A 21,484-nucleotide genomic window follows, 5' to 3' on the forward strand; every position below is an offset into this window, starting at 1 on the left:
GGTCAGGACTGTTTGGCTGGTCTCTCCTCTGTCCCACCCTGGCTCAGGCCTGCTGTCCCTGGGCTGTCCTGTTGCCTTCCTCCCACCTATGTGATTCCTCTTTCCCCTTTCCTTCATCTCTGCCCTGATGGCCACCTGTCTGACCTGACCTGTCTGACTCTACAACATTCTCCTTTTTTCAGAAATCTCCAGTTGGCTCCTGCTGCCCATTGCAGTCTTTAAGACTTATTTGTATTACGCCTCAGCAGGAACTTGTCACACTGGTCTGGCGTCGTTCCCACAACAGGATAACAGTCCTCACTCAAGTTGTCTTGTCGTCCCTGTACTGTGAACCTGCCACCTTCGTGAATGTCTTCTGATTGTACCTAGGAGTGCCTGTGGCACATACCACGTGTTTTATGGGTCTTTGTACCACTTCATGTATAATCACTTTATAAGCCGGTTGTACACTTCTTTTCATTATCCTGTGCAGTATGTTACAGAGAACCAAGCTGATAATAGATTCCTGACATTTGTTTTTGAGATATATGTGATAAATCTCAACAGATAATTACTAGTATTTGGGTTGTTGACCTTCTCCTAAGAGAGAAAGAGAGAGGGAATGCAAAGCTGTTGGAACTTTGTCTGTAGGTCCTTAAATCTCTTTTGAAAGCTCCAGCCCAGTACATTTCAAATTATTGCTAGAGGTGCGCTAAGAAGGAACAAGTTTGGAGTATTTCTGACTGTGCTGTGACATCTTGGTTGCATTGGAGAAGTCTTCAGTCAAGGAAGCTGGTTTTTAAATGCCTGCATTTGGGACTAAATAGGGGGTCAGCAGGAAGGCCAGGGGCATTAGGGCAGTACAACCAGTGCTTATCTAGATGCTGCTGGAGAAGCGATATGTTCCAGAAGTATCGGTGCTCATCTGGGGAAAAGAAGAGAATGATCTTGCAAAGTTCCTTGAGCTATCGTCAAGTGAGCAGCCTGTTCTCATGGCTTCTGTAATCAAAGAGCTCTTATTTCTTCCTACGTGGAAGAAATCTGCCTGAATCACTCCAAGAGAGGCCATTCATCCTGAACTCCAGTTTAAATAATTCGTTAGATCTTGATTGATTTCATCAAAGACATTTTCTGTTTAGCTGACTCGCCACTGCACATTCCCCCTGTGTCAGTACCAGTTCTGGCTAGGCTGGTCCGAGACACCAGCCATGGTGCTGACAGGGTCTTCTCCCGGTGTGCCCTGGGAAGCTGGAGGACAGGCTTCCCCAGGACCCTGCAGGTAGGAGCTGGAAGGATGGGTCTTTCTTTCCAGGAGCCTGTTAGAAAGTGTTTTTTGAAATATCTTTTGTTAGCTTCTGCCTTTTTTTTTTTTTTTTTTTAACTTTTTATTTAGAAAAGAGAACATGGTCATCATATGGCAGTCCCCTCTACTCCCCTCCATTTTTTTGAAGCAGCTGCCCAGACTGTTTGTGGATTTTATAATGCAGGCTTGTTTATGGAAATACCTTTTACCTTAGGAAAAATTTTAGTGACTGTATGCCACATGAGATGTTGACTGCCTTAACTTACTGATTTCCTTCCATTCTACATTTGCAGTACCTACTTTGCATGAGGGGGCAAAGGCTTGGGCAGCCCCCACCCAAGAGCTCTTCTCTGATTATTCACTAAGCTGTATAGTGAACTTTCTGTACTTTCCTGTGTATATATCACATTAAACAAAATAGATGGACCCTGCCTCCAGATTGATTAGAATTCAGTCAGCCCTCAGATATTTAAGAACCAGAGAAGCCACAGGCAGTGAAGTACCTGTCCCTTGAGAAATCTGCATCACAAGTGTAGTGCATGGTGCATTTCTGATTTCCTGGCGGCGAGGGTGATTGAACAGATTGAAATAGATGGAGATGGAACAGGTTAGAGTGAGTGCAGCGACCAACATTGATGAAAGCATAGAGCGAGTTTGGGGAAAGGGCATCTCTGGAAGATAATTATGCAGAAGAATTGGGCCCACGTTTTGGGGGACCTTGAATACTAAGGACTCCAGTTGCCAAACCATGTTGCTGAGAGGCTCTAAGGTGCCACTGTACTTGTTTTAATGTTTTGAGAGAAACACAGTAATACTTGACAAGTGTCAAATGTCACACTTGAGGGAATTTATAGTTTTAACATTAGATTGTGTTGCATTCCTTTCAGTGATATTGTATCATTGGGAAGGTGAGTTTTTGACACTTTCTGTGACAAAATTCAAATACCACATGAAAATGCATGTGGAATGTTAACAAGGACGGCAGTGTCCAGTACCTTACAAGATTTGAAAGTTGTGCAGCACAGGTACCAGTAGGTACACATATCCCATTGGTAAGTGATTGGGGTTAAGAATGAAATAAAATTTTTTCTTTCAATTTTTGTGTTTTAACTTTTTTCCCCCACAAGACTTTTCAGTTGCTAGACCCTAAGTACTTACTAAGTTGTTTGGACCTAAGTATTGAATAAATGGAACTGTTGGGTGTTCCTTTTGGCCTCGGGCACTGGGAAAAAATTGTAGAGAGACACGAAAGGTGCTGTAAACCAGAGAGTTTGGGAACCTCTGACTTGAGCCACCAGGATAGAAGGCATTCAGTAGGCGAGAGGAGTCATTGTAGGATTCTACCTCAGGGAGAGGCATGGGCAGATTTGCCCTTGTCAAGCCCTCTTAGCAGCAGGGGGAGTGTGGATCTGAAAGGCAGATGTTCAGACAAGGAGAGATGTGAATGGTACAACCACTTTGGACAACTGTTTGGCAGTTTCTTATCAAGTCAAATGCACACAATATGACTCAGCCATTCTGCTCCTTAGATATTTCCCCAGGAGAAATGGAAACAGGCTCAAATAAAGACTTGCACACAAATGTTAATAGTAGTTTGATTCACAATAGCAAAACCAACAACAGAGTAGACAACCCAAGTGACCATCAACAGGTAAATAGATACATAAATTGTGGCATATTCTTAGAGTAAAATATTACTCAGCAATAAAAAAGAGCGAACTATGATATATACAACAGGGATGAATTCCAAAAACGTCTTGCCGAGAGAAAGAAGCCAGACACAATCCCAACTATATGATCTCCATTTGTGAATTATAACAAACAAAAAGAACCTATCAATGATTGTCTGGGGTGAGGATTGCAGTACTGAAACCAAAGGGGTATGAGAAAATGTTTGGAGTGATGGAAGGACTCTGTATCTTGACAATGATGGTAGTTGCAGGGGTGAATATGCTTTCAAGATTATTCAACCTGTGTGCTTAAAATGGATGCATTTAGGAGAGGAAGGGGAGCATGCACAGAGAAGAGGGAGAACCAGAGGATTTATAGGCAGAGGGGTAGTTAGCCAGCAGAAGGGAGGAACTGGAGATTCCAGAAACAGGGTACTGCCTGCGGCTGCAGATGGAAGTGTGAAGTATCTGGGCATGAAGGTTAAAGCGTTGTTCCTTTACAAAGACTTGAAGGGAAGGGTGGAATGGGCAAACTCAGAAGGTAAAGGGTAGGAAGTCTCATTGAGCTCATGCAGTCCCCCTGTGGCACAGAAAGAAATGGGCCTTGAGGCATGGAGGCAAGGTTTGAAATAGCAGCCAAGAGGGATGGGAACAGAGGCCAACCAGAAAGTAGATAGATAAATCTATTGGCCTGCAATCCAACTGGCCATATATGTATTAGGTATCTCCACAAATGATTGCAGTATTTTCTTCAACAGTGCTCAGAGCCTGGATGGAGGAAAGGGAATTGTGAGGTAGATCCTGAGTTGAGGGTTGATTGTATATCTGCTCGATGATTGGAAGGGATCAATGATGGGATGCAGGCTACACAGGAAACAAAAGGGAAACTAACAGTTTCTCCAGTCAGCAGTACATGAAACACCTTCTGTGTGCCAGGCACTGTTTCAGAGCTAAGAATATAGCAGACAACAGAAGATAAACCAACTCTGTAGGAGCTTGCAGTGGTGGAGTTGAACATTAAACAAGTCAGTAACAAAATGTAAAGATCTTCAGGGGTGGTGAGTGTCATGGAGAAAAATTTAGCAAAGAGGGATAGGAGATCCCAGGGGAATAAGAGGTGGTCGTGGAAGACTTCTCTGAGGTAGTGACATTTGTTCAAACACCTAGGCAGACAGGAACAGCAAATGCAAAGGCCCTGAGGCAGGGGCATGCTTGTCAGAATTTAAGGAATGCAAGGAGGCCTACGTGCCTGGAATAGAGTGAGGAGGAAATAGGAGGTCGTTAGAAGGTGAGAGGAGGGATTGTGTGGGATTTATGGGCTCATGTATGCCTTTACTGACTGAGATCAGGTGCTAACAAAAGATTTTGAATGACCAGAAAGCATAATCTGATTTGTTTTTTAAAGGATCACTCTTCTCTGTGTCAAGACAGTGACTGAAAATTTCAACAAATATTTAATCCTCATTTAATCCACAGAGATGCCACATGAAGTCAGTGTTATCTATTTTTTCCCCCTTTACAATGAGGAAATTGAGGTTAAGAGAGATTAAGCAACTTTGCCAAAGTCTCTCAGATGGTCAGTGGCAGAGCCATGATTTAAGCCTACATTTGTCTGATTCCTAGAGATAGATTAGGAGAAAAGGGAGGACTTGGAACACAAGGGACACTGGAAGTAGGAAGCAGAATGGCAGTCCTTGTAGAAATAGACCACAGAGTTTGACAACCAGTGGCATGTGTTAGGGAGAAATAGGTGTCAGCAGTGTATTTGAGTCTTGACTGTCTTCTAAGTTCTGGTAACTAAGCAGGGTAATCAAGAGCAGAAGCCATTCTGGAGGGGGTAACCCGGGTGGTGGAGGTTGAGGTGCTGGTAGGAAATTGTGAAATGTCCAGTTAATTGATCTAGCAGGAAGAGCTCATGGTGGTTCTCTAACCCTAACCTCTCATGGTGGTTAGGGTTAGAGAAGTGGATATACTTCCTGAGAGAGAAAAGAGAGTCAGGGGGAGATCATGGAAATGCCCTTCCAGATTTGAAGCAGGGAGTAGGAACAAAAACTCACTTCTTATGGAGATAGAACATTTCTCACATAAGTTACCCTTATGAACTCGGACAAAGAAATAATGTAAACATCTATTTTGTCACTTTGGTCTCAAACTAGCAAGAGCGATTAGATTAGTACGATACAGTAGCATCCAGAACATTGGTTTCTGTGAGTGGAAAGGCTGTGGCATTTCAGGCCCCAGCTGGACACTAGGGACATGGAGTCGAGTCCAGTGGCTGCTCCTCCCTGGGTAGCAGTGAGCAGGTTGCTCTCCTCCTGAATTGATCCTGGGAGACCAAACTTTAATTGCAACTATTTTCCCACATCTTTACCCAGTAACCTCATCTTTACCTTGAATAACGCTCGTTTTCACACTTATGAAGGAAACCCCTCCCCGCTTCTTTTTCCTGAAAGTAAAACAACTTGGTGAGGTTGGCTTTTATCCTTATCAGGCTCAGTATAGATAAGTGGCTTATTTTGCAGTAGTGTTTGTTTACAGCCTTACAGTTTGCTCAGTGTGTCTTTTCCCATGGTTAAAAACTTCTTAAAGCAAGAATCTTGCCTGATACCAGTTCTCATATTAGATCAAAACCACCATATTTTCCTGCTGATCTTTGATTGTACACTTTCAGATGATGCATTTTGTTTTAATTTTGCTGACTTCCCAAAGTATCTTTAACCTTTTTTAGATGGAAAAATTCCCAGCATATGAACAGAGAATAGTAAAAATGACTAGTCTGTGTTCTCATTTTCCATTTTAACAGTAACCACCAGTCCCCCACTTTGTATCTGTTCCCACACACATTTATTTTCTGTAATATTTTCAGGAAAATTTTGGATCCAAATGATTCTTTGAGAAGACAATTTTCTATCAACGAGGTCCTTGTTATACTCTAAAGCCACACCACAGCCTGCTTGCCCCTGTCAGAGCCATCTTAGTTGTTGGGTTTTTATCTGATTCACACATTTACAAAAGCTTCTTTAGGTACCCATTTTTACTGAGTAGATGGGGAATGCTAAGGTGACCCTAAGATCCTCCTTCTGGAATTTATCTCCTCCTGAGACTAGGAAACAAGCATGGGTCTTACATGCAAATGTGGTTGTCCTGGGAATCCTTCCTTGTTTCCACTGGTGTCCTATATCTTATGGTACAGGGCACATCTTGGGGCCTGAGATCTCAGGGTCAGGTGACCCATGGGTAGGCTAGAGAAAACCTGGAAAATGTGCATCTAAAGACAAGTTCATAAGACTGAGCAAACACTGTACACAAAGATCAGCTTATGAGCAAGTACCAGTCATGTTGCTCTTAAAGTTTTGTCTCTGGTGAATTGCTAGGTGTTGACAGTGCCCTTTTTATTTGTGTTTATCTGTGATAGTGTTAAGTGACTGAAATGAACAAAAAAGATGCCTTTTTTACTGCCAGCTTTCTTTGGAATATGACAGTCATGCTTTTCCTGGCTTGCAAGACTTCAGGGCCACGTTGGAGAACCTGAGTCCTAATTGCACCTTGACTAGTTTATGTCAGTTGTGTGAGTGACGTTCGCCTTTATTTCCTGTCTCTTGCATCAGTCTGTTTGTGAGAGTGTACCAAGAGGTGATTAATGGGAAAGATAAACATATGCTTACTGACTGAAAGTTCATCCTGTTTCCTAAAGTGTTTTTGGTTTAGTGAATTGTTTGTTTGCTGCCCACAGACCACATCTGGTGTGTGTACTTCTGTCGTAGTGAGCACCGTATGTCTCTGTGTAGGAGCTGGGCTTTCACAGCAAAGTCAACATGTGATAAAGCTTGATAAAGCTTCCTTCATCAAGAATCCCAATTGGCAAGGGGGATTAGACAGCTGTCTGAAACCATAAAGCAGAGCCTCCTGGGTCTGGGATTCTGCCTAAAAAATCCTATTAGAATGTTCTCTGAAGTTGTGTACAGCACAGCTGTAGCCATGGGTTTTGAATGTTGGCAATAACTCCTCTAGTCTCTTGCCTGAGGATTTCAGATGTGTTCCAGCACAGTGCTACTGCTCATGCCCTTTCACCTCCACCACCATCTACCCCAGCCAATCAGGAACCGCCTCTTGATGTGTGCCCAAGAGAATCTAGGGAGACATTCCCATTTTCAACTGTTGTAAATATGAAATTGATTTAGAGAGAGAGGGAAGAAAAAGTTTTCCCAACTTAAAAAGTAATGCCTGCTTTTGTAGAAAATTTGAGAAATATAGAAAAGGTTGGGGGTGTGGCTTATACTTTCACAGAGATAACTTCCAATTAGTATTTTGGTCTTTCCATCCAGCTTTTTCTGTGTGCATTGAAAGTTTTCCCCATACTTACATTAATACTCTACATGCAGTATCACAATTGCATAAAGATTTGAACAAGTTTTAAAACTTTTATTAGCCACTTTAGAAGCCTTAATTTCCTACCAATAGGACATTCCATATTTTAAATATATTATTGAATAGTTAGGTCATTTGTAATATTATTGTGAGCACCTTTGTACAAAAACACTAGCTTTTATGTTTTTTAAATTGGGCTTTAAGGAACTGCAGTTAGTTAATGGACCAAAAGGAATCAATACTTGAAGGCTCTACGATCCATAGGCTGCTCCAAAGAATTGTGTACATTTACCATCCGGTCAAAATCAGTCCTTTAGCCACAGGTTGGCATTTCCTAGTGGATTTCTAGTACTATTCCAGGTTTCTGACAAGGTAATAATTTGGATTTTAGAAGTTCTCACCTAGTGGTGCTGTCACCCTGCCTGCTGAGGATAATAACTAGTTCTTTCTTCTGTGTCTACCCCCCAAGTTATATGCAGGTTTCTCGACAACAGTTCCATTTTGGTCTCAGTTCTCAGTTCAGTCTCAGTGACCATCATAAGAACTTACATTTGTGTCTTTGTGTGTATGATTTCTAAAGTACCCTCACGTACATGTAGGTCAGTCTACATGTAGGTCATGTAGGTCAGCCTCCACTGTCAGTGCAACTGGTCACTTGGTCCTGGGAAACCTCTGGGATTCTTGACATTTTCCAGTCTGTCTGATGATGCCTTTGTTGTTCTTTTGCACAGACCCAGTGCTGCAGGTTCCGACACATGTTGAAGAGTAAGTTTTCTGATTTGCTCAATACTTCCCTTTCATTCATTGTCTTATTCGTTCAATCAACATTTATGGGGCTAATTACTGGGAGCACATACATGCACAAGTTTAAGGTATAAACAAGAATTAGCAAGATATACAGAATGCTACAGATGCTATGATGGGGAAAGGGTGCTGTGATCCTTGGGGAGACGAGGGTAATGATATTAAAAGGATTTATTTGAGATGAAACTTGAGTTCTGAACTTAAACTTCCAAAGTCTGTATCTCTTGCCGGGTGTGGTGGTACACTCCTGTAATTCCAACTACTCAGAAAGCTGAGGCAGGAGAACTGCAAGTTCGAAGCCAGCCTGGACAATTTTGCAAAATAAAATAAAATATAAGAAGGGCTGGGGGTATAGTTCAGTGGTAGAATACCACTGGGGTCAATCCCCAGTCCTGCAATGAAAAGGAATGTTTGGATCTCTCCTTCTTCAAACTCATACAGAGGAGAGAACAATGACCTACTGCCGGAGTATATATTACAGGGAAATCCAGTTATCCCCTGTAAGAGCCTCAGATGATAGCGTGTCCTAAGTGCACAGAGACTCAGCCAGGGGTTCCTGGGTGACTCTCATAACTCAGTCTCTAGCAAATTAACTGTACAGAGGACCACCTCCTATTGGCTTAGTGGGAAGCTGCTGACAGACCTCAGTCCATCTCCCTAGCAAGCTCTCTGACGTCAGGCTTTCCAAGTCTGCCTTTATTGCCTCCATTTGAAAAATAAACATTTGTTCAAAACTAAAGTTAGATCTGTGCTACTTGTTTATATACCATGACATACTATTAAATATTAATTATTGACATTCTGTGCACAATTGAGGAGATGGAAAGTAAGCATGCTGGGTCCTTTTCACTCCCTCATTCAGAATGCTTTGAACAAATGACAACTTACTCTTCTATGGTTTCTCAGGATTTTTCCTTTGTAAGTTGTTTCTCTCCACTCATACCATAGTGGTATTTTATTTATTTGTGGCTGACATGAGAGAGCAATAGGTGGAATTGTCTTCTACTCACACACCTCACATGGCACTGCTGCTGCACCGGTGACTTGGCATGGCTTTGATATCTGTTTTGTGCCCTGGGCTATACATTTTCACTAATACTTTTTATTTAATCTCTAGGCCTGCCTTCCTCCCAGATCCCAATGATGGCAGCCTATATACACTTGGGGGCAAGAATAATGAAGGCCTAACGGTGAGGATATTTAGTTTCTTTGTGTACGCTGGGGGGTTCTTAACTGCGTCCTTAACTCTGTCCATATACCAAGGCCTGGGAGTTTTAAACAGGCTTCTGGGGATTTGGATTCAGGCAGTCTGGAGTATATTTTCACAGCTTCCTAAACGAGTTTTTAAACATGCATCCAGAGTTCAGAAACAGATCCAGACCAGCAAATACTGGTTGCCCAACCCACACACCGAAAGAATAGAGGGCTCCCTGCAGTGAGAAGATTGGCTACAACCAGAGACCTTCAGCTTGGGAGCTTGTAGTTTGAAACACTGTCTGTACCCCATCCCATCCTTCAGGGAAGGTTGTAGTATTCACCCCATCTCCATTTGAGAATCTAGATCGCTGTTTGTCACCCTTTGCTGCATATCGTAATAACCTGGAGAAGCTCTGGAAGATGGCTGAGCTAGGTCTCAGTCCCAGAAATTCCCAGTTTCATTGATCTAAGTCATCAGGATTTTTTTTTTTTTAAACTTCCCAATAATAGAATTTAGAAACCGACCCACATACATGGTCACCTGTTTTATGACAAAGGTGGCACCACAGTATGGTGGGGAAGGATAAGTAAATGGTCTAAGTCAACTGGTACATCCATAAAGAAAAAAATAGCTTGACTCCTACCCCCGACTGTCCACATGAAAATCAGTTCCAGACAGATTGCACACCTAAATGCAAAATGCAAAATAAAGCTTTAAGGAAAGAGTAGTGGAACATCTTCATGACCTTAGAGTAGACAGTGTTTTGAATAGGATATAAAAAAAATTAACCACAAATTTAGGCAAAAAAAAAAAAAAATGATACATTGATTAAATTAAGAACTTTTTATCCTGAAGAGAGGAAATAACAAAGTATTTACATTCCACTTAACTGGTGAAGGATTCATATTCACAATATCTAAGGAGCTCCTGTGGACGAAAAATACAGATGATCCAACAGAAAAATATAAGAGGACATTTAAATGATGAATAAATATATGAAAGGGCACTAAATTTTATTAGTCTTTAGGGAAATTCAAATTAAAGTCACAGTACTGAGTTACTACTCAGTATGCATACAACTGCTCTCCAGCATGATTAAATGGAACATTTGAAAAAAAGGGGGTGGGGGGAATGTGTGGGTGGAATGTAGAGCAACCAGAACTGCTGGTGGAGATACAAAAGGGCACAACTGGTTTGGAAAACTAGCAGCATAGAGTCCCTACAACCCGCTATCCTTCCCCGAATGTAAACTCAACAGAAATGCATGTATATATACCACAAAAAGACATGCACCCAAATGTAATGCAATACTATTTATAATAAACAAAAAGGAGAAACTAGCCAAATAACATCAACAGTTGAATGGACAAATAAATCATGGGAATCCGGAGGTGGTAGCACATTCCTGTAATCCCAGGAACCCAGGAGGCTGCTGCAGAAAGAGTATGTTCAAGGCCAGCCTCAGCACTTTAGCAAGATCCTGTCTCAACACACAAAAAAATAAATAAATAAATAGAAAGGGGTAAAGTGCCCCTGGGTTTGATCCCCAGTACCACAGGGAGTGGTTAAAAAAGAGTTAAAGGGAGAATGTTTGCACAGTTGTTACACCAGGAATCTGGGATAGTCAAAAGTACAAAATAAATGTTCAATAAATAAGTACAGGGATAGTCATGCCATGGGACTCTGTAACAGAACTAACAACAGTCTGTGACTCCTCACAACATGGATCTATCTCACAAACATAATGTGGAACAAAACATCACCAAAAAGCTACACATCAAATGATTTATTTATATAAAGTTCAAAACCAGGAAAACCTACTCTGTTGTTTTGAAGTGAAGATAATAGTTACCCCAAGAGTTAATGGCGAAGAAAGGGCACAAGAAGGATCTTCAGGAGTGCTAGAAATGTCGTTTCAGGTGCTGGTGACATGAGAACATTCACTTTGTAAAAATTACTGAGGTGCGTGACTGTGTTTTTCTATTTGTATATCATATGCTTCATAGAAAGTTTAAGAGATTCTAAGTTTGTGAGATTCTAGCATACAGCCAAGGCTGAGAACCACTAGTCTAAACTGTAAGTGGATTATGGACACTAATTGGGGTGTTTTAAAATTAGTTTTTGAACCAGGCATGTTGGCGCACATCTGTAATTCCAGTGGTTCAGAGGTTGAGACAGGGGTATTGCAAATTTGAGGGTGCTCTCGGAACTTAGTGAGACCTGTCTCAAAATGTAAAAAAATAAAATAAAAAGATCTTGGGATGTAGCTTAGTAGTAAAAGTGCCTCTGGGTCCTGTCCCTAGTACCACCAAAAAAATATAAAATCTAAAAAGTCTTTGAATACCTGGAACTGAAGCAGATGAGCAAGGGGCAAGCCAGTAGAAAGCTGTGCATAACTGACCTTCCACATTTTTCTCCATGTTATTATAGCCTCCATTTCTTTGTGTGTGTGTGTGTGTGTGTGTGTGTGTGTGTGTGGTACCAGGGATTGAACCCAGGGGTGCTTAACTACTGAGCCACATTCCCAGCCCTTTTTCATATCTAGAGACAAGGCCTCACTAAGTTGCTGAGACTGGCTTTGAATTTGAGATCCTCCTGCCTCAGCCTCCCAAGCCACTGGGATTACATGTGTGTGCTACTGTGCCCCACAGCATTTCTTAAGCAACTTGTTTGTCAGAAAATGTTGAACCTCTCAGCAGCCCATAGGGATTATCCCCCATTTTAGAGATGTGGAACCTGAGCCCTGAGAAGTTAAGAAATATGTCCGAAACTTTGAGGACTGGGGTTGGGACGTAAAGAGGTTTGATTGAGGAAGATGGCCTTAACACCACCTGGTGCACCTTCCTGTGTGCTGTGGCTTAGCAACTCGAGAGACCGTAGGTTTCCCAGGTTGGGACTTGAAGCAGGAGGACTGTGGCAGCTCAGGACCCAGGACTCCAAACTAAAGCACTGGCAAACCACTTTCTGATTATCAGAAACATCTGGCAAAAACACAGGCATTACTACCTCATAGTGGCATTTTGCCTTTTCTGAGGCTTAGTTTGAATGTTGGAATGATAGGAAAATCCAAATTACTGATTAGATTTACAGTTCTGTTTATTAATGCTACAGAGAAATCTTCTCTTTCTTGGAGAAAAAGGTGGCAGCACTGTAGCCTGGCATTTCTATAACAGCGGGTATCTGTAGAACAGTTTCAGAAACACAGAGTGTTCCAAAAATAAAGTACACTGAAACGAGCATTGACCAAAAGGACTTGTCAGATGTCAGCTGTAGATGCAGAAGAGTCCGTTTTATGATGAAACACGTTGAAACATTTGGATTCCTTTTAGTTTCTTTTCCTGGCACCTACCATAACTTCCTTTTTTAACCAAAAAGCTCAGTTTTCTTGTTTTTCAATAGAGAATGATTTATTGAAGGAAACACCAAAATTTCTTTTTCTACCTCCAACTTTTTTGTTGCCCATGTAATGATGCCTTTCTCATTCTCTCCAGGCTTGAAGCTTGTTTGCAAGGTTGTTTCTCTTCAGCATTAATATCATGACTTTCTCCCACCTCTAAAAGCCATCATCCTTCTACCTAGTCTAGCTAGCTCTGGTCACTGTTCCAAGATGGAATCCTTTCTATCACTCTTAGAGCAGTTAGTGTAACTCTCCATATTTATGTTGTCTTGCCAGAAAAGGCTTATGTCACACCCAGTAAGTGCCCTGGACAGAAGACCTGGCATCCTGTGTCAAGTAAAGGAGTTAGTGTTTACAGAGCTCAGGAGCCCAAGCCCTTTCAGAAGTGGGTGAAAACACAGGGTACCCCCCTCTTCTTGGGTTCCTGTTAGGAAAACTCCCACCTGCTAAATGCTCTTTTCTTTAGCAGAACTGGGTAACAGAAACAGACTGCCCAGTAAAGTTGTAATAATTGCACAAGATTGGTTAACTTATTTTTTCCTTTTTAATATTTTTTTTTAAAGAAACTTCCCTTTACCATCCCAGAGTTGGTACAGGCATCCCCATGCCGAAGTTCAGATGGAATCCTCTACATGGGTAAGAATTCCTGTTCTCAACAGTGAAACTTGGATCTCTTTGACAGTGAGTCCTGGAATCTGGGGAAATGGCAATTGAGAGAGAGGGCTGCTGTCACTCCCTTGCCAGTCCTTCTGGGAAAGGCCTTTCTTGCCTTGGTTGTACTATAAGTGCCAGGATCAGCTGAGCAGTTAAGAAAGGGTTCCCTCATCTGGGAGAAAAATTGACACCATAAATATGGTTACTCATTTAACAAGCTTTTAGTTGCTGGTCTGGCCTACTCCTGTGATTTCAAGATTGCAACACACCCAGCTGCAATTGTGCGAAATTTAAAGTGAATACAATAGTCTGAGCCAAGGAAGGAAAACTAGACCCTGCCTATTAATTATAGGGCTTTCTTAGTATTTCCTGCTATCAGAATATTTGGTGGAAACAGCACTTAACAGCTTGCCTAGATAAGCTGCCTTTATACCTCTGGGGTCACAGCTTTTAAAGCATCAGCTCACCTGCTTTTCTGTACCATTTTGCTGCCAAAATGTCAATAAAAATGCATTTGTAACACAAAGGAGAGCTGTATTTATCTTGAAATCATAGTAGTAATAATAGCCTGTGTTTATATAGCAGCTTTCTTTTTGAGGAACTGAAAGTGCTTATTGCCTGTTCCTGCCTCAGGAGCTTTATGTGATTTTCTGGGTCTCAAATGCAGGCCAGCTTTTAGGTTTTTGCTAGGGAAACTGGGGCTCTTGCTTCCTTCCACCGCTTTGAAATGAGGAATCCCCAGCCTATAGATTCAGAGGAAACGACTAACCAGGATTTTCTTCTGGCCATACCAGGCCCATCCAACCATTTTCTGACCATCTATGTCACTGTTTCCCATCTGGTCTTCTAGCTTTTCCCAGCAATTTGTCATTTGTGGTCTACTTAGGACATTGTGTTTCCATCATCTTTGTGTGGTATCATCTTAAGTGAGTTTATTAAGCATATTTAAGAGCATGGTAGTTCCCCAGTCTGCCCATTAAAATAGTAGCTGGGTTATACAGACTGCAGTGATCCTTAAAGTAACCAGATGTATGCCATACCAGATGGAAAGGATTCATGGTCATAGCTGCTTGGTGACATTCTCATTCTACCTTCAGACTTTTTCATATTAACATCTTACTGAGAATAGAGAGTTCACAATCCAAGGACAAGTTGTATACATGTGGAATCAGCATGTATGCTACATGTTAGAACTAAGTGTAGCTGTAGCAAATTCAGTGCCCTGTAACCTTCCTAGGATCTCATGTTCTGCTTCCAAAAGTCCTTGGATGTAGAATACTTTTCTAATATGTTAGGAAGATTCAAATGCCCAGAGGTCATAGCTTCTATAAATATGTTGACCTTTAGACCAGAGGATGCCCTGGTGTGAATACATATGCCGTGAGTTTCCCTAACAAACATATGCTGTTTGGCTGTGTTGTTCACCTGTTCATGTCTTTTAATTAGCTGACCAAGGTGAGGGATATGAACTGTGGCCTGGGAATAACTTACTGACCAGGGGTGGAGCCTGAGATAACTTTGTCCTCATTAGCATCAGGTTACAACCAGCACCACTGACCAGTCACAGGTACTAGCTAATTATAATTAGAAAGAGTAACTATAGATCATCTTCACATGTGGGCTAATTAGTAGGGATGTTGAGAAATAGAAATTACAGTTATCAGGAGGATAAACCCTGAGTACATCTCTTTAGTATTTAGCTCCTAGTCCGTGGGAAAAAGATTGCTTTTACAGGCCAGAGTTTTCATATTTAAGGCCACTAATCAAAGCAATAAAATCTAACTTGAAAGTTAGAACTTTTTTTGTTCGTTTTAGTTGTAGGTGGACATAATACCTTTATTTTATTTTTATGTGGTGCTGAGGATTGAACCCAGTGCCTCACTAATGCTAGGCAAGTGTTCTACCACTGAGCCACAGCCCAGAATTTTTTTTTTTTTTTTTTTTTTTGTGGTGCTGGGGATTGAACCCAGGGCCTCATGCATGCCAGGCAAGAACTCTACCAACTGGGTTATATCCCCGGCCCCAGAATTTTTTTTTTTTACTATAACTTGGTTATTGGGTTTGGAGAAATTTTTATACCAATGATCAGGTTGTTAAATTATTGTAAGACCCAGTGGCCCAAGAAGTTATCTCCACATTCTCATTTACTTTGTCACCTTCAGAATATCATAGAAATGTCTTCAACATTGTAAGAATTTAGTCCTGTTTCTCAGAATAGAGTAGAATATCTAGAACAACTACTTTGGCAATGATAATTTTTTCTGTGGAGAATAAGTGAAATGACAGAGTGTCCTGTGACCTTTCAGGTAAAAAGCAGGACATTTGGTATGTCATTGACCTCTTGACTGGTGAGAAGCAGCAGACTTTGTCATCAGCCTTTGCTGATAGTCTCTGCCCATCAACCTCTCTTCTGTATCTTGGACGGACAGGTAAGAAAGAAACCTCCATCTTGTACAGCCTGCCTGTTTCTAGAAAGAATCTAATAAAACTCTGCTACCTGCCCTTGCTCCTGCCCTTGTTCTCCAGAAGGTGACCAGGACTGCCTTTTCCAAACAGCCTAAGCATCCCTTTCTAAGACCCTGCAGTGGCCCCGTTGCCTAAAAGATGCAGTCTGAGTTGCACCAGGACCCACAGAACCCCTCTGGTACAGCTGCCACTTCCCAGCCCTCCCTGCTGCATTTCTCTCATTAAAACATTTTCCAGTTGGGGGTGAACTACCTGCAGTTCTCAGAATAGCAAAGATGTCTCTTCTTCCACAATTACTCAAAAGTTCCCTTGTCTGTGGAGTCTCTTCCCCTGCCTCAAAGCTCCCACCCAGCCTAGAGACACTCACCTCAGCTCTCACATTCTGGGGACACATGTAGCCATTGACAGGCCTGTCATAGCAGCCATCACACCACCGTCATTGTCCCTTAACAGTCATGAATAGCACCCACTTCGCACCATTTTGTTTCCTCTTATTTCAGCCACCTTCTTAATGCTTGTCACTATATATTTATTAATTTTATGTACTTGTTTTCTGCTTCTCTCACTAGAATATCAGTTCTCCTAGGTAAGACTTTATTTTGGCTCTATCTCCACACTGGACATATTACCTGATGCACAGAAGGTGCTCAGATATTGAAACAAGTGAATGGGTGAACCCTGTCTTACTCATTTTCATATGTACCATACCTCACATATATCAGGGTCACCAGGAAAATTTTGCACAAAAGTTAAAAGAAGAATCAAGAAAACATCTAGAAGGAAAAAAATATATCAAAGACCTACAATCTCATAAGATGTACAATTATTGTATGTCAATAATATTTTTAAAAAAATAGATAAAGCAGGTCCTTACATAAAAAAAATTTTAAACCTGGGATGAATTCACTTATAGTTGAGCTCTAAACTTAGGTCTAAACATTCAGGCAGCCTAAGCTTTGAAGAAAGAGACAGAACCTTCCTTCAGATGCTACAGAAAACAGTGTATTTCTACAAATCAGTGAAACTGATCTTGGGCCCTGTAGCATCTGACAGGCCTCACCTGTTACTGGGAGGAAGGTCTTAGGCTGTTGTCTTGCACACCCCACCCATAAAAATCAGGTGTTCTAACTTTGAACTGTTGTGACTGCTTGGGACTTTTTGGCTTACCTTTTCCATCAGGTAAAATCTTACAGTGATCCCAGCTTTACCCAGGTATAAAAATCATGTGGTTCCTAGTAGAACTGAGGCATTTAAGGGATTTGTGCTACACTCTGGCATTAGGTGGCATGCACATGCATTGCTGTGTAAAGCTATTGTTTCCATTATCTGTTGCTGCATAGCAAATCACCTATCTCAGTGCCATTTTATTCCTGACCCTCTAGGTAAGGGACACAGGAAGGGCTGGGTAAAGACAAGTCATCTCTATTCTACATGCCCAGCTCACTCATTTCTGGTCCACCTTCATGTGACTTTTCTCCACACAAATAGCCTGGACTTCTTGACATGCAGCTCAATTCCCACTTGATAAACATGGGTGTTGGAATGCCTTATAAGGTCTGAGCTCAGAAATCCCAAAACCTTACTTCCACTGCATTCCGTTGGTGAAAGGAAGTCCTAAGGCCAGCCCAGAGCCGAGATGGAGAAATAGATTCAGCCTCTTAGTGGAAAGAGTGACTTGCATACTTCTGGGAAGAATTGTTGGTGGTGATCTTCAGACATTGCACTGCAGTCCTCCCTCAGACTACAGTAGTTTACAACCTTTCTACTTAGAGAATCTACTCACCCTTCCCAAGATTCCCAAAATCCAGTCACAACATTACTCTCAAGATCCAGCATTCTTGGGTTCTACGTCAAGCTAGGAGGTTCCTCTGATTAGGTGAAGAAAAGAGATTCATTCTCTTTCTCTTCCACCTACCCCTTCCCCCAACCCAACATATGATGGTGAGATAGGATACCTGTTGTCACCATTCCTGTTCAAAAATGGAAGGAAAGCTATGCACATAGCAGATACTGGTTCTCAGTAATTCTGAAATCCAACCAGGTGCATATGTTCAGGTTCCCCTACTCTGGGGAGCAGGGAATTATTTTTCCTTGACTAGGGCCTAGTTCTGCCCTCCAGGAAGGTATATTAATATATTGTTCTCAGTTACTCTTGGTTGTGTCCTTTAAGAAATCCCTCTTTCCATAAGAAATGGATATTTTTGTAACTTTCTCCATCTGTTCTTTGTTCATTGAAAGTAGGGGGTCCAGAGATTTTCTTCCATTTTAATTATCTCTGATTATTATAGTCCATGATACTATTCCTTTAAAAACTTTGTAGGTTTCTCATGTGTCAAGTGATAGTCTCTACTATTAGATAAAAGCTGTGCTGTGAATCTCTACTTTGAAAAGTGAGAGTGCTATGGCACAACACTCTTATGGTTCTTAGACCCCTTTTTACTTAACAGAGGGTCTGTGAGATATTACTTTCTGAAGTTTCAAGAAGGGTCTTAATAGACTCACCCTGGGTTTGATTTTGACCCTGACCTGAGGCCCTTTTTTTTTATTGCTAGTGCTCTGGATTTGATCTTTGCCTTCAGGCCATTTTTTTAACATTGAGAATCTTTTCTAACTGGAGGGTCAGCCCTGGACCCTCTTTTTTCTCTATATTCTACTTGAAAGCTGAATGATTTCTTTAGCTCATCGTCTTGCAGTATAGCATACATGTCTAAGAGAAACATTTCAGCATTTTTTGCCTTTTGCCTAGAAATCTCAGCCAGATCCCTGAGTTCATTCCAAGTTACTGTAAACAGTAGTCTTAGTAATTGTGTCACATCTCCAGAAGTTCATGAGCTGGGTCTCCCCTTTTCAGGTTCTAGAAGTGGTTTCTTCACTGCTTTTTCAAGTCTCCACTCACAGTCCTCTTGTTAGCCTCCGGTCTCCAGCTGGTCCCAAGTCAATGCTACTTGCTTTAGGTTTTTGTTACGGAATCATCCCATTCTAGGTACTGCTTTCTAATGTCATCTAAATGTTACTGTGTAATAAATCACCCCAAAGGTTGGTGGATAAACACACCTGTTATGGCTTATGGTTCTGTGAGCTGTGAGTTACAGGGCACAGCAAGGGTGACTTGTCTCTCCTGCACTTGCTGTTGGTTCACTTGTGTGTCTGGGACTGTAGTTCTCATTCACGTGGCTTTTCTTCCACATGGGTAGCCTGGACTTTTTAATATGTAATTTAGGGAGGATTTGTTTGTTGTAACTAGATACGGTCAACACTTCAGTAGGTGCCAGGTCCCTTTGTGATGATGGACTGGTCTGTGTTCTTCAGAATACACCATCACCATGTATGACACCAAAACCCGCGAGCTCCGCTGGAACGCCACCTACTTTGACTATGCAGCCTCGCTGCCCGAGGACGACATGGACTACAGTAAGTGCTCCTCGTGGGCTGCATGAGGTTGAGCTGGCACATTCCCTCTATGGAAATGACCTCACCAGAAAGTGGGTTTTCGTTAAGATACCCTTCGTCACCGGGTTCTGGGTTTGCTGTGGGCTCCTAGTAAATACTTCCCACAGTCAGTGTGGCAGGGGCCTGGGTGAGAAGTCGGAGGGGAGCCAAAGAAAAATGGTGGTGAGTTTAGACAGAAAGGAAGGAGGGCATACCTTGTTGAGTCCCTGTGTACCACAGAAGAAATTTACAAGCCCCTGGACAGAATAATTTTAAAAATCAGCACATAAGCCAGGCACATCCCTGTAATCCCAGCTCTTTAAAGGTTAAGGCAGGAGCATTAACCTTTGAGGCCAGCCTTAGCAGCTTAGTGAGACCGTGTCTCAAATTAAAAAATAAAAAGGTCTGGGATTATAGCTCAGTGGTAAAGCACCACCCCCAGTTTCAATACCCGCTACAGGGGACTGGGGGCTCAGCATGTGACATTAACAGCCTCATCAAGAAGGCTCCTCTAAGTGTGGTTCATCCCCTAGTTATTTCTGTAGTCAACACTTCTCCAACTCAGACGATAACTGAAAACCAATCTGATCATCTTAACCTTAGTATCCAAAATTCTGTCTCCGCCTTTTCTGGTTTAGGACCTAAAATATTTTCGTCTCTCTCTGCATGCTCCTTTGTGAGTAAGGTGCTCCTCCTAAGTCTGATTTTCAGCTTGATCCATGGGTTTTAAATAATGCTATAAAATGCCAGATTAATAGGGCAGCTCCATTGTCTCCTTTCTGCTCAGTATTTACTCTCACTTATTAAATAGAATGGCAAAGAACGTCCCTGAAGAAAATGCCTTTGGGAGAATGGTCCTATCTTATGTTTATACTCCAGGCAGCCCTCAGTGTCTTGATATCAGGGAACCTGAGCAAGTTCATTGGAAACCATGAAATTGTTCTGAGAATATCAGAATATTTCAGAAGTCTCATTTCCTCTGACTGCAGCTTGCCAAGAGAGTAGAGGATGTGGTTGTGGGATAGAGTGAGACTGAGTTTACTTTTGTTGTTTGATCTTTACAGAGATGTCCCACTTTGTGTCCAATGGTGATGGACTGGTGGTGACTGTGGATAGTGAATCTGGGGACGTCCTGTGGATTCAAAACTATGCCTCCCCAGTGGTGGCCTTCTACGTCTGGCAGCGGGAGGGTCTGAGGAAGGTGATGCACATCAATGTTGCTGTGGAGACCCTGCGCTACCTGACCTTCATGTCTGGGGAGGTGGGTCGCATCACCAAGTGGAAGTACCCGTTCCCCAAAGAGACGGAGGCCAAGAGCAAACTGACGTGAGTCAGGGAATCAGGGCTGGGGGTGGCAGCTGTGACACTGGCGTTTAGTGTACCCTACATTGGAGGAGGCAGGGTGATGTCTCTGAGGCCCTGAGGAACATCATGAGCCAAGACTGTCTCAATCAGAAACCCCAGAATATAAAAACCAGGGGTAACCCCTGGATGCATCAGAGTTCTTGAATATTAAGTCAGAATTTTGGGTGAGGATGGGAAGGAAACTTCTGTTATAACTATAGTGAAATTTGAGTATGTCTCTTATGGAAATAGAAGAAATTATGTATTTATTTATTTTTAGTACCAGGTATTGAACCCAGAAGCACTTGACCACTGAGCCACATCCCTAGCCCTTTTTATTTTTTATTTTGAGACAGGGCCTCGCTAAGTTGCTGAGGCTGGCTTTGAACTCACAATCCTCCTGCTTAAACCACCTGAGTTGCTAGTATTATAGGTGTGTACCACTGCGCCTGGCTAGAAATTTATTTTTTGACTTTATGTTTTTCTAAATTTTTATTATGTTATATTCATTTTAAAAAGCAGAAGGAAAAAAAAAAAAGTGGAATGGTATGTCAAAGACTCAGTAGGCTGTGTTCTCCATCCCCACCAGCTAATAAACTGTCACTAGGTCACTTAACTGTGCCTAGTCTCAGTTTCCTACTTTACAGAGTTGTGGGAAATATCAAAGAAAACGTGTTGTCTAAACTGTAAGATGCTGCTCACATGGAAGGTATTTGTTGAAAGAGGTGTGGGTGATTTAGTAGATACTGACCCCACAAGAGCTTTGACATTAGTAGCTAGAAGCATCTGGAGTTGCAACTCCCACTGTTGTCACACTGTTACTGCCATTGACCATGGGTCCCACCCCCTCCACCATGCCCCAGACAGGCAGA

At 42.0% G+C, this 21,484-nt stretch overlaps 1 protein-coding gene across 2 annotated transcripts in view; it reads left to right on the top strand.

Annotated features, from left to right (window-relative positions):
• Ern1 (endoplasmic reticulum to nucleus signaling 1) overlaps nt 1–21,484 on the top strand; it is a 78,328-nt gene that overhangs the window by 34,870 nt on the left and 21,974 nt on the right. For both annotated transcript variants that reach the window (XM_047544857.1, XM_047544856.1), the window contains exons 3-8: nt 8,052–8,085; nt 9,242–9,314; nt 13,283–13,355; nt 15,680–15,802; nt 19,149–19,250; nt 20,333–20,594. In XM_047544857.1, the coding sequence (XP_047400813.1) occupies nt 8,052–8,085; nt 9,242–9,314; nt 13,283–13,355; nt 15,680–15,802; nt 19,149–19,250; nt 20,333–20,594 (667 nt within the window). The remainder of the gene's footprint in view (nt 1–8,051; nt 8,086–9,241; nt 9,315–13,282; nt 13,356–15,679; nt 15,803–19,148; nt 19,251–20,332; nt 20,595–21,484) is intronic.

This window comes from Sciurus carolinensis, chromosome 3 (genome assembly GCF_902686445.1).
Source record: "Sciurus carolinensis chromosome 3, mSciCar1.2, whole genome shotgun sequence".
NCBI lineage: Eukaryota > Metazoa > Chordata > Mammalia > Rodentia > Sciuridae > Sciurus > Sciurus carolinensis.